Here is a 12,925-nt window from a genome sequence, read left to right on the forward strand (position 1 = left end):
TTTATGCCCATTTCACTTGGCGGGCATGCCCGCCCCGCTCGTTTTTTAGCGGGCTTAAGGCGGGGCGGGCGGCGGGCGGGGCGGGCGGCCCGTTTTGCCACCCCTAGGTGTAACCCATTTTTGAGTTCTTTATCGGTCTCACTAGCCACATCATCTTAAAATAATTTTTATAATTTTTATTTTAATTGTATAATTCTAAAAAGTTATTATTGGGCCCACAACTTTACCTCATAAACTAATTTGATTGGGTACCACAATTTTTTCATAGTTGCATTGCAATGCAATGGTACTATGATGTGGCATGTTTAGGTGGAGAACTCAAAAGAAAATACCACCATTGAAGATGCTCTTAGTTTCTTTGTATGTTCCATTTTACACTTTGAAGTTTGAAAAGTCATACTTTTTTCAGGAAAACAACAAGCTATGGCGAGAGAAACTTTACAACCCATGAATTTCATCGATTTGTATTTTTAATCGCAAAAAGGACTTCCCAAATCCATCAAAAAAGCTTCTAATTTGAGTTCCAGTTTCACTGTGCAGCTTCTGCAACTCAAATCAACAAACTTGCTTGCAAGGTACTTCCTATTGATTTTTCCATTACAGTTTAGCAAAAAGATATTGTGATTCATGATTTTTCATCTTCTGCTTAGGTCATGTCTAATTCCGTGATGAAGAAAGTTGAAATCAGTGATAATAATGTACACAACAAAGACATGCTCAGCGATTTACCTGATTGCATTATCCTTCACATACTCTCTTTTCTGATTACCAAACACGCCGTTACAACATGCGTTTTATCCTCAAGATGGAAGGATCTCTGGAAACGTCTTCCCGCTCTTATTTTCCATATATCAGATTTTCGAGGCTTTCGAACTAATAAGATATTCTCCGAATTCGTGTCTAAGGTTTTATCTCTTCGCGATCCATCCGTCTCACTGCACACTCTCGACTATGAGAATATATCTCATCTCCTGGAGCCTCAAGCACTTGAATCGATTGTGAATTATGCTTTTTCACACAATGTTCAACGCATAAGACTTAGTGTAACTACTGGCATTGCACAAATTCCTGTTGCCTTATTTTCATCTCAGAATTTAACACATCTTAGTCTTTCTATTTCTATTTGTTATGGTTGTGAAAACCTGTTTCCGAAATCTCTCAATTTGCCGGTATTATCAACCTTGGAACTAGAGAATTTTACATTTTTTGTTGGCGATAATGATTGCGCCGAACCATTTTCAACCTTTAATAGGTTAAATCGTTTGCTCATTTCCCATTGTAACGTGGAAAATTGGGGAACCCTCTGCATATCAAGTGCGACGCTCGTCGATTTTACAATGTACAATGACTCAGACGACTATTATAAAATTGAGCTCTGCACTCCAAGTCTTTATACATTTGCTTTTCGTGGTGTTCCTTATCACGATATTTCTTGGAGCAATATTTCTTCTCTTAAACATGTAGATATTGACGCTGAAGTATTTCCATATACTTGTTATGGACCTCCGTTGTTTCTGTTCAATTGGCTCTCAGAGTTTGCTAATATCAAATCATTGACGGTCACTGCAACTACTCTTAAGGTACATTAACTTAACATCTTTTGAGGATGTGTTTTTACTTTCTTCTTAAGATTAATTTTGTAAAATATTTTTTTTTTTTTGGTGGAAAGGAGGGCCTAAGCCCAAGAACAAGAACAACTACAAAGAAACAATCCTAACAACAGAAACATTCCTCTTATCATCCTCCAAAGCTTGATGCAACCAAGGGGGAGCTTCGCTATAGAAAACCGTTTCACCGCTAAGCTTCCTTCCTTCTGAAGCAAGAATATGGGCACACCTGTTCGCCTCTCTAAAGATATGGTGAATCTCTCCTTTTTCCAACTCTTTTATCAACCTGTTGATATTACAAACCAGACTCCTAGCAGCCATTGACTGAGTTTTGGTTCTTGTAAGACACTCCACCGCCTTCTTTGAATCAGTTTCAATAATGACCTTATTGAACCCAAGTTCAGTAGCCAATTTAATGCCGGTATATATTCCCCAGATTTCCGCCATGAAGACACTACAGGAACCAATGCTTTTGGCGAAACCTCCTATCCAATCCCCTCGGGAATTTCTAATAATTCCTCCACAGCCTGCTAAACCATTATTCCCAAAAGCTCCATCAACATTAAGTTTGACAAAAGAAGGAGCTGGAGCATTCCAACACACTTGCTTATTCTCTTTGCCTCCATCCATCACCTTGTTCTTCAAAAGCATGGCCTGGTTATACTGAAGAATTGAATCCTCTATCACCTTTTTAGCATGCGCGGGTCTGCTGAATGTATCATCATGGATCTCTTTGTTTCTCCACGACCAAAGGAAATGACAGCTAACGGCCCAAGTATCGCATTAGACTAATTTGCTTGCATCCCTAATTACGTAGGTTCTCTCCTTAATTCCTGGTTTGTTGAAGTTTAAGATCCCATCCTTGGGTAAACTAAAGTCATTGAAAGTGAAAATTGACGAAATTCAATGTGGACTCCTGACGTTGAGCAATGATAAGTTACAGGACGTCAAGTCAAAGAAAGAAGCTGCTATGATACATAAAGCATTTGATTTAGGATTGGAGCTGTCTCCACTTGAACTTGATGGAGTTGTGGACTTCGTGCTTCAAAATCCACCCTCGGTTAAAGTTGACATAGTTGATTGCGGAAAAAAACTTCTTAGAAAGAGACATTGATGACTGGTTTGTTTTATTTTTTTCTTTCCTTCTATGTTTTTATTTATCAATATCTCGTCGGTTATAACTAGTAACTAGTTGAATAATTACTAGTCTCTTGGCTAAAGAAAGAAATTGTAGATATCTCCAAACATTATTGTGTCTAGTCTCAACTTGAGTGGATGTACTGAAGAAAGGATTATTTTGCTCTGCTACTACTCTATGTGTTGGTTTTCACTTTGCATTGCTTAATTATCTTTTAATTTATAGAAGGTTCACAACCTTAGGTAAGCATTAGCTTAGCTGCTAACATTTAAAAAAAAGAATTGTGTGCATTTTGAGTCACATATAAGACCATTTTGATTTAGTATCTAGAAGCCAACTTTATTGTTGATCATACAATTTTTTCTAATATTGGTTCTCAATTAGTGTCAGTGTTATCAAATAGCGGCACCATGACCGCTGTGGCGGATATACATGGCGATTTTTGGGCTCGCCTTAATGGTAAATGTTGGCCGATATTGCGGGGTTTTCTGTCATAAACCACTATAAAGGCTCCGTAAAGAGGGCGGTATGGCGGGATTTTGGCTCTCCGCCATAGACAATACTGATCAGTGTTCAAGTTGACTGCGCTCCCACTTGAGCTTATGAAACTTTAAATGGAGCTTCTATTACATTTGTTAATGCAAATGCAAGAGTCGCGGCGATAATTATTAGATAACATAAGTTAGCTTAGGCCCATTGGGCCCATTAGGTTAGATCTCTAATGTGTGTGTATATATATATATATATGTATCTTTCACATACTTGGCTAATACAATGATTCGGTCTTTTATTTTCAATTTCATATTTTGCCGCCAAGCTTCATCTTCCTCCATAAGTCATTCACCTTTGTAATATAGTATCAGAAGACTAAACCCTAACATCACCTTCTTTCTCCTTCTCCATCAAAATCGTATTCTTCTGTCCATGGTGTATGAGAGTGAAGATGACATTCCTACATCACCCGATAAAGGTCCACACTCTTCCAAGAAAGATCCCATTGATCCATCCCTAAACCCTAGAAACCCTTACTATCAGCATCCTGGTGAAAATCCCGGCGCTGCCATTGTTGCACCACCCTTGGATGACAACAATTACTACAACTAGAGCAAATCCATGCGCCGAGCACTCACTTCAAAGAACAAACTTGCATTCATCAATGGTACTCTCCTCAAACCTGCATCATCTGACCCTAATTTCGAGCTCTGCTTCTGTTGTAGAGAGGGCAATTGAAGCTTGCTTCTTGCTGTACCAGGAGATCAGATGACTTCCAAGAAATTGACAACTTCCAGAAGTACTTTTCCTTTCAACTCTATCTCCAGCGTAATCATCATCACAATATCCTACTAAGTTGTTTTCTTTAGATCTTCTGTAGACTAAACCAACATTATTAGTACCTTTCAGATACCTCAGAATTCTCTTAACAACAGTTAAGTGAGATTCTCTAGGATCTGATTGGAATCTTGCACACAGACAAACACTGAATAAAATATCAGGTCTAGAAGCAGTAAGATATAGAAGAGATCCAATCATACCTCTGTAGAGCTTCTGATCTACCTTCTTACTTACCTCATCCTTACCTAGAATACACGTTGGATGCATATGAGTCTTTGCTTCTTTGCTTTTTGAAAGATTAAACTTCTTCAGAAGTTCTTTCACATACTTGGTCTGATGAACATAATTTCCTTCAGAAGTTTGATTGATCTGGATCCCAAGGAAGTACTTGAGTTCTCCCATCATGCTCATTTCAAACTCATCCTGTATAGACTTAGCAAACTCCTTTCCAAGTGTAGCATTAGATGTTCCAAAGATAATATCATCAACATATATTTGACAAATTAAAATATCTTTTTAAAGATGAGAGTTGTATCCACTTGTCCTCTAGTGAAACCATTATCCAGAAGGAAAGAACTTAATCTTTCATACCAAGCTCTAGGAGCTTGCTTCAGGCCATATAATGACTTCTTTAGTTTAAAAACATGTTATGGAGACTTAGAGTCTTCAAAACCAGGAGGTTGGTGGACATATACTTCCTCATCTATATAACCATTTAAGAAGGCACTCTTAACATCCATCTGATACAGAGTGATGTTATGTTGAGTGGCAAAAGAAATTAATAAGCGAATAGATTCTAACCTGGCCACCGGTGCAAAGGTTTCAGTATAGTCAATACCTTCTTGCTGACTATAGCCCTGAGCAAGCAGTCTGGCTTTGTTTCTTACAACTTCTCCTTTTACGCTTAGCTTGTTTCTGAAGACCCACTTAGTTCTAATGATGTTAAATCCTTTTGGTCTTGGAACCATATCCCAAACATCATTCCTTGTAAATTGATTTAGTTCTTCTTGCATGGCAATTATCCAATCAACATCCTCCAGAGCTTGATCAGTAGAAGTTTGCTCAATAAGAGATACTAGACCAAATTGACAGTCTACATTGTTCTTAAGGAATGCTCTTGTTCTGATAGGATCTTCTTTCTTCCCAATGATAACATCTTCTGAGTGAGCAGAGTTGAGTCTAGAAGATCTTCTGATAGTTGGATCTTTAGAAATTCTGAGGTTCTCTAATGAAGCAGCAACTTGATCTTCTGAAACTTTTCTTCTGGGTTCTTTAGAGTCTGAATTAGAGATTTCTATATCTGCAAAATTCTCAAACTGCTTTGGCTTTTTAAGACCAAGCTTATCATCAAATATGATATTGATTCTTCAACAACCAATGTTTCAGTATTGTATACTCTGTAGCCTTTAGAGCGTTCAGAATATCCAAGAAGGAAACACTTCTGTGCCTTAGAATCAAACTTATGCAGATGATCTTTAGTGTTCAGAATATAACATACACATCCAAATGGATGGAAATAAGAAATGTTGGGCTTTCTGTTCTTCCACAATTCATAAGGAGTCTTATTAAAAATAGGTCTTATGGAGATTCTATTATGAATATAACATGCAGTGTTGATTGCTTCTGCCCAGAAATGCTTAGCCATATTGGTTTCATTGATCATGGTTCTGGCCATTTCTTGTAGAGTCCTATTCTTTCGTTCTACAACTCCATTTTGCTGTGGAGTTCAAGGACAAGAGAAATCATGGGCAATACCATTTTCTTTGAAATAAATCTCAATGAATCTGCTCTCAAATTCACCACCATGATCACTTATGACCTTTATGATTTTACACTCTTTCTCAGATTGGATCTGAGTGCAGAAGTCAAAGAACACTGTATGAGACTCATCCTTGTGTTTCAAGAACTTTACCCACGTCCATCTGCTATAGTCGTCTACAATGACTAATCCATATTTCTTCTCTCTGATTGATGCAGTTTTGACTGTGCCAAAAAGATCAATGTGCAGAAGTTCTAGCGGCCTAGAGGAAGAGACAACATTCTTAGACTTGAATGCAGGTTTTGAGAACTTCCCTTTCTGACATGCTTCACAAAGAGCATCTGATCTATATTTCAGATTAGGGAGACCTCTGACCAGATTAAGTTTGTTAATCTGAGAAATCTTTCTCAAACTAGCATGACCTAACCTTCTGTGCCAGACCCATTTCTCTTCACTAACAGACATAAGGCAAGTAACCTTCTGATTCTTAAGATCTTGAAGATCAATCTTGTAAATGTTGTTCTTTCTCTTTCCTGTAAATAGGATTGAGCCATCCTTCTGACTAATAGCTTTACAAGACTTTTGATTGAATATTATGTCATAACCATTGTCACTTAATTGACTTATGGACAATAAGTTATGAGCTTATCCATCTACTAGCAGAACATTAGTTATAGAGGGAGTTACCAATGCTTATGGTTCCAGAGTCAATGATCTTGCCCTTCTGGTTCCCTCCAAACTTAACTTCTTCAGCAGATTTAAGCACCAGGTCTTGGAACATAGACCCTTTTCCCGTCATGTGCCTCGAGCACCCAGAGTCCAGGTACCATGACATGTTTTCCTTTGTCTTCTTGGCTGCCAAGGATATCTGCAATAGGAATTATCTTTTCCTTAGGTACCCACATTTTCTTGAGTCCTTTTGGGTTAATTCTCCTCAAGTTCTGATTGAACTTGGGTTTAGCATGAAAATTAACAGAAGGTACAGCATGATATTCCCTATTCTGAGTAACATGATATTTTTTAGTATGTGTAACATGCTTCTTGGTGTGTGTAATGTGGAAACTCTTTGCATGTGATGTGAGCCTAATATCATAGGAGTGGCCATACTTGAATTGATCATACAGAGGTTTGTATGTGATTTTCATCTCATCAACAAATTCAAGTTTATATGGGGTTTCACCCTCATAGCCTATGCCAACTCTCTTGTTTCCACTAACTGCATATATCATAGAGGCTAGCCGACTTCTGCCTATACCTCTAGATAAAAACTTCCTGAAACTCAAGTCATATTCCTTAAGAATATTGTTCATGCTTGGAATAGACTTTTCTGAACTAGAAGATGATTCAACATCTTTAGATAGTTTTAAAACTTTTTCATTAAGTTCAGAATTTTCTAATTCAAGCTTCTTACTCTCAGATGCAAAGAGCTTCTTCAGCTTCTTGTATTTGATACTAAGTTGACCCTTGATTTCCAGAAGTTCATTTAGACTAGAAACTAACTCTTCTCTAGAAAGTTCAGAAAATACATCTTCAGAATCTGAGTCTGATGTAGATTCTGATTCATCATCAATAGTGGCCATCAGCGCAATGTTTGCCTGCTCTTCTTCAGAGTCTGACTCTTGCTCAAAAGAATCTGAGTCATCCCAAGTAGCCATAAGGCCTTTCTTCTTTTCAAACTTCTTCTTGGGCTTTTCCCTCTGAAGCTTTGGACACTCGTTCTTGTAATGTCCAGGTTCCTTGCACTCATAGCATGTCACCTTCTTTTTGTCAGATCTTCTGTGTCCAGAAGATTCTCCTCTTTCAGGCCTTTTGGAACTTATGAAGTTCTTGAACTTTCTTTGCTTACTCTTCCAGAGTGGATTTACTCTTTTGGAGATCATGGAAAGTTCATCTTCTTCTTCTTCTTCTGATTCTGACTCTTCAGAATCTACTTCTTCAGCCTGAAAAGCGTTAGTGCATTTTTTATTATTTGATTTTAAAGCAATTGACTTACATTTCTTCTGAGGTTCATTTGCATCCAGCTCTATTTCACGACTCCTCAGGGCACTGATCAGCTCTTCAAGAGAAACTTCATTCAGATTCTTAGCAATCTTGAATGCAGTCACCATTGGGCCCCATCTTCTAGGCAAGCTTCTGATGATCTTATTGACATGATCAGCCTTTGTGTATCCCTTGTCAAGCACTCTTAATCCAGCTGTCAGAGTCTGGAATCTTGAGAACATTGCTTCAATGTTTTCATCTTCCTCCATCTTGAAAGCTTCATACTTCTGAATTAAAGCAAGAGCTTTTGTCTCCTTGGCTTGGTCATTTCCTTCATGAGTCATCTTCAAGGATTCAAAGATGTCATGAGCAGTTTCTCTGTTTGTTATTTTCTCATATTCAGCATGAGAAATAGCATTCAGCAGAATAGTCCTTGACTTGTGATAATTTTTGAATTGTTTCTTTTGGTCATCACACATTTCTTGTCTAGACATCTTTACTCCACGAGCATTTACAGGATGTCTGTAACCATCCAAGACTAGATCCCATAAGTCACCATCTTGACCATGAAAGTAACTTTCGAGTCTATCTCTCCAGTACTCAAAGTTTTCACCATCAAACACTGGTGGTCTAGAGTAGCCATTGTTGTTTTGTTCAGTAGGAACAGGTGTAGCTGTTGAATCACCCATATAGACTTTGTGTTTTTCTCCCTGAATCTTTTATCTAACACGGTTAAGTGCTTGCACCTAGAACCGGCACTCTGATGCCAATTGAAGGATAGAAAAACACTTAGAAAGGGGGGGGGGGGGGTGAATAAGTGTGACTTTAAAAACTTGTAAGATAAAAACAATGAACACAATTATTTTTATCCTGGTTCGTTGTTAACGAAACTACTCCAGTCCACCCCCTTAGAGTGATTTACCTCAACTGAGGATTTAATCCACTAATCCAACTGATTACAATGGTTATCCACTTAGAAAACTTCTAAGTCTTCTAGAGTATACAGATCACAACTTGATCACTCTAGGAAATCACCACTTAGATAACTTCTAAGTCTTCTAGAGTCTACTGATCACACTGATCACTCTAGGAACCTTTTACATTCAATGTAAAATAATGTTTACAAGAGTATGAATTTTCTTCTTATAAAGCTATAATCACAATAGTGATATTTCTCTTAAGTTCTAAGCTTAACACTCACTAGATATTACAAGAGTTTGTGAGGTTGAAGATGAAAATCGTGAGCTTTGAATTTGACAATGTTTTGGTATTTTGCGCAAGAGTTCGTTAGCTGCTTCTGATCAGAACTTCTATATATATAGGCGTTTGAGAAGATGACCGTTGGGTTGCATTTAATGCATTGCGTGAATAGTACAACTTTGCATTTAATGTTTCACACTTTTGTCAACTACCTCGAGCCATGCTTTTCCTGCTTTTACTGACTTTGCCTTTTGTAGCTTCTAACGTTCCTTTTGTCAGTCAGAGATTAGACTTAATAGCCTTTCATCTTGTACTTGCTTCTAAACTCAGATTTGTAGATACAACGTTTGAATATCAGAGTCAATCAGCTTGGTGCAGTGCATCTTCTTGTCTTCTTACCTTGAAGAGCTTGAGCGTGATACCATTCAGAACATCAGTGCTTCTGCTTCTGACTTTATGTTCTTCTGATGCTTCATAATCCATGTTCTGATTCTGATTGACCATCTTCTGATGTCTTGCCAGAGCATGTTCTGATGTAGCCATCCAGAACCTTCAGAGTCAGTGCTTCTGAGTGCTGAATTGTGCATACTCTTTATATATTTCCTGAAATGGAAAATGCAAAGGATTAGAGTACCACATTGTCTTATACAAAATTCATATATAATGTTATCATCAAAACAAGAATATTGATCAGAACAAATCTTGTTCTAACAACTAGTAGAAACTTCATTTTTTATGAGAACATATACCCTTATACACCTCCTAGTCCACCCTATACCACTAATAATCTCACCACAAATATATCCCATCAGCCTTTCCTATTTGATATTCAAAACAACATTCCTACTAATCCAAATCAATCTGTTCCTACACATAACACTTCTCCTATCAATTCTGATATTCAAAATCCATCTACACACCACATAGAACTATATCATACCACATATCCATCCCTTCTCCTAACATTCCTGACAATACTCCCTCTTATAATATTGTTAACACTAGACAATCTACAAGAATGAAAACTGCACCAGCTTATCTTAAGGACTTTATTTGTAATCATTCTTAGAAATGCATCCCTCATGACATATCACAATATATCTCTTATCATAATGTATCTCATGCACATCATTCTTATATATCATCTATAATTGCCATCTGTGACCCTACCACTTATAAACAAGCATCTGCAGACCCTCTTTGGGTTACTGCTATGCAAACAGAACTTCAGGCCTTAATTAATAATCAAACATGGATTTTAACACCTCTTCCTAATGGCAAGAAAGCCATTGTATGCAAGTGGGTTTACAAAACCAAATTCAAATCCGATGGTAGTATAGAAAGGCACAAGGCCAGATTAGTAGCACAAGGATTCAACCAAACACAAGGTATTGATTTCTTTGAAAGATTTTCACCTGTAGCTAAACTCATTTCAGTTAGGTTAATTCTTGCCCTTGCTTCTTTTATGAATTTTTATTTGTATCAATTAGACATTTATAACGCCTTTCTACATGGAGATTTAGATGAGGATGTTTATATGAATCCACCTAAAGGGTTGAAAACATCTCATCCAAACCATGTTTGTAAACTTTTAAAGTCTATATATGGTTTGAACCAATCCAGTAGAAAATGGTTTGAGAATCTATCTAACATTCTCATTACTCACAATTTTAAACAATGCTCCTCAGATCATTCATTATTTATCTAGCATACTTATAACCACTTTACCTGCATTATGATTTACGTCGATGATCTTCTTATTGCAGGAAACAACTTGCAACACATTAAACAAACTAAAGATATCCTTCACCAACACTTCCGTATTAAAGATTTGGGTACTTTGAAATACTTCTTAGGCCTTGAGGATGTAAGAAATGCATCTGGAATCAACCTTTGTCAACGCAAATACACATTGGATCTATTGCACAACACAAGTTTGCTTGGTTGCAAACCAGCCACAACACCAATTGCTCGTGATACTCGCCTTCAATCGACAGATGGTACTCCATTCTCTGATGCAACAAAGTTCCGCAGGCTAGTTGGACAACTTATTTATTTGCTCAATACCAGACCCGACATTTTGTACGTTGTCCAACAGTTGAGTCAACATATGCAGCAACCCACTGATACTCATTACAATGCTGCATTGCGTGTCCTTCGTTACCTGAAGAATTCTCCTGGTCAAGGCCTATTTTTTCCCAGCGAAACATATCTGTAGCTCAAAGTGTTCTTTGACTCCGAATGGGCTACATGTCCAGAAACTCGCAAGTCAATTACTGGATTCTGCATCTACCTTGGTGATTCTCTCATTTCGTGGAAATCCAAGAAACAGCCAACTATTTCTAGAAGCTCTACCGAAGCTAAATATAGATCTATGGCTTCTATAGTTTGTGAACGCCAATGGCTCACAAACATTCTCCAAGAACTCTGCATCCCTTTCAAACAACCTGCTCTCCTATACTGCGACAATGCTTCTGCGTGTCATATCGCAAGAAACTCCCTTCCATGAACGAATCAAACACATCGAATTGGATTGCCACCTTATTCGAGAGAAACTTCAACAGAACCTCTTTCATCTCCTACCTGTCACATCATCTCAACAAGTCGCTGACGTTTTTATGAAACCATTAGATACTAAACCTTTTTACTGTAATATCACTAAGCTTGGCATTCATTCCATCTACCCCCAAGCTTATGGGGGATATTAGATAACATAAGTTAGCTTAGGCCCATTGGGCCTATTAGGTTAGGTCTCTAATGTATATATATGTATCTTTCACATACTTGGCTAATACAATGATTCACTCTTTTACTTTCAATTTCATTTTTTTCCGCCAAGCTTCATCTTCCTCCATGAGTCATTCACCTCTATAATAATAATAATGTAAGTTTCTTTAAGGCTCACTAGACATATTTTTGCTTCTTACATGACCTTATTTGACCTCTGCAGGAGAACCTGCCTGGTTGTTATAATCCTTCAAAGATCAGATACAATACAAATATGTTCATATTGGCAAACTCCTAATACAATTGGTCCCTTTGTCAGAAATTATAGCAACAATACAAAACAGTTTAGAAAGTTGGGTAATGAGTTGTTTATTAATGGTCCCTTTGCTTTCTTATCGTTATCTGCATTGCATATAAATTGGAGCTCTATTAAAAGAAAACTTGTTAGAATTTTGTAAGCTACCTTCAAGTTTCGTAAAGCATATTATTACAATTATTTACTGTCAAACTATGCTTTATTCCCTTAGCTAACTATTAGTGACTATTATTATTTAGTGACAATATAATACAATTTGTATAAGATTTATTTTCTGAAGCTCAACAAGTTGCAGGCCCACTACAAAAAATAAGATCTGTAGCGACGTGATATCCATGCCACAAAATGGAAAATCACGTCACAACACAAAATTAGCGACATGGGCATCTATGTCGCTTGGAGAGCGTGGCAACTTTGTTGTGTCATGATTCCCATGTCACTAAATAGTGACATGGATATCACGTCGCAACATGATATACAAAAACCAACACACTTTTTCTGTAACAACAGACAACGCCAGGAAAAAGCAGAAAGGCACAGAATACGGAGAAAGTTTGTGACGTGGTAATCATGACACAAGATAGCGACGCGTTAATCATGTCACAAACTTTCTGATTAATTTAAGATGTTAGCCACGTGATATACATGTCACAAATCAGTGACATGTATATCACGTCACAAACGATAATTTTTAAAAAAATAATAAAATTATAATTATTATTATAAAAAAGGTTTTATTATTAATATTTTTTTATTCAAAATTAATAGAAATTAATAAAAATATTTATTTAATTGAAATAATAATAATAAACAAAATGCTATAATATAATAAACAAAATACTAAAATATATTAAATTTATAATATA

At 37.0% G+C, this 12,925-nt stretch overlaps 1 protein-coding gene across 1 annotated transcript; it reads left to right on the forward strand.

Annotated features, from left to right (window-relative positions):
• Positions 1–426: 426 nt before the first annotated feature.
• On the forward strand, positions 427–2,844 carry LOC131657406 (F-box/FBD/LRR-repeat protein At5g53840-like). The gene is made up of 3 exons (XM_058926814.1): positions 427–575; positions 651–1,580; positions 2,425–2,844. The coding sequence occupies exons 2-3, from the start codon at positions 654–656 to the stop codon at positions 2,719–2,721; spliced, it is 1,224 nt and encodes a 407-aa protein (XP_058782797.1). The 5' UTR covers positions 427–575; positions 651–653; the 3' UTR covers positions 2,722–2,844.
• The last annotated feature ends 10,081 nt before the right edge of the window (positions 2,845–12,925 follow it).

The sequence above is a fragment of the Vicia villosa genome, linkage group LG3, assembly GCF_029867415.1.
Source record: "Vicia villosa cultivar HV-30 ecotype Madison, WI linkage group LG3, Vvil1.0, whole genome shotgun sequence".
Lineage (NCBI taxonomy): Eukaryota > Viridiplantae > Streptophyta > Magnoliopsida > Fabales > Fabaceae > Vicia > Vicia villosa.

Coding starts and splice junctions, on each gene's coding strand:
- LOC131657406 (XM_058926814.1), top strand. CDS start 654: ATGTCTAATTCCGTGATGAAGAAAGTTGAAATCAGTGATAATAATGTA. Junction 1,581..2,424: donor TCACTGCAACTACTCTTAAG/GTACATTAACTT, acceptor CTAATTACGTAG/GTTCTCTCCTTAATTCCTGG.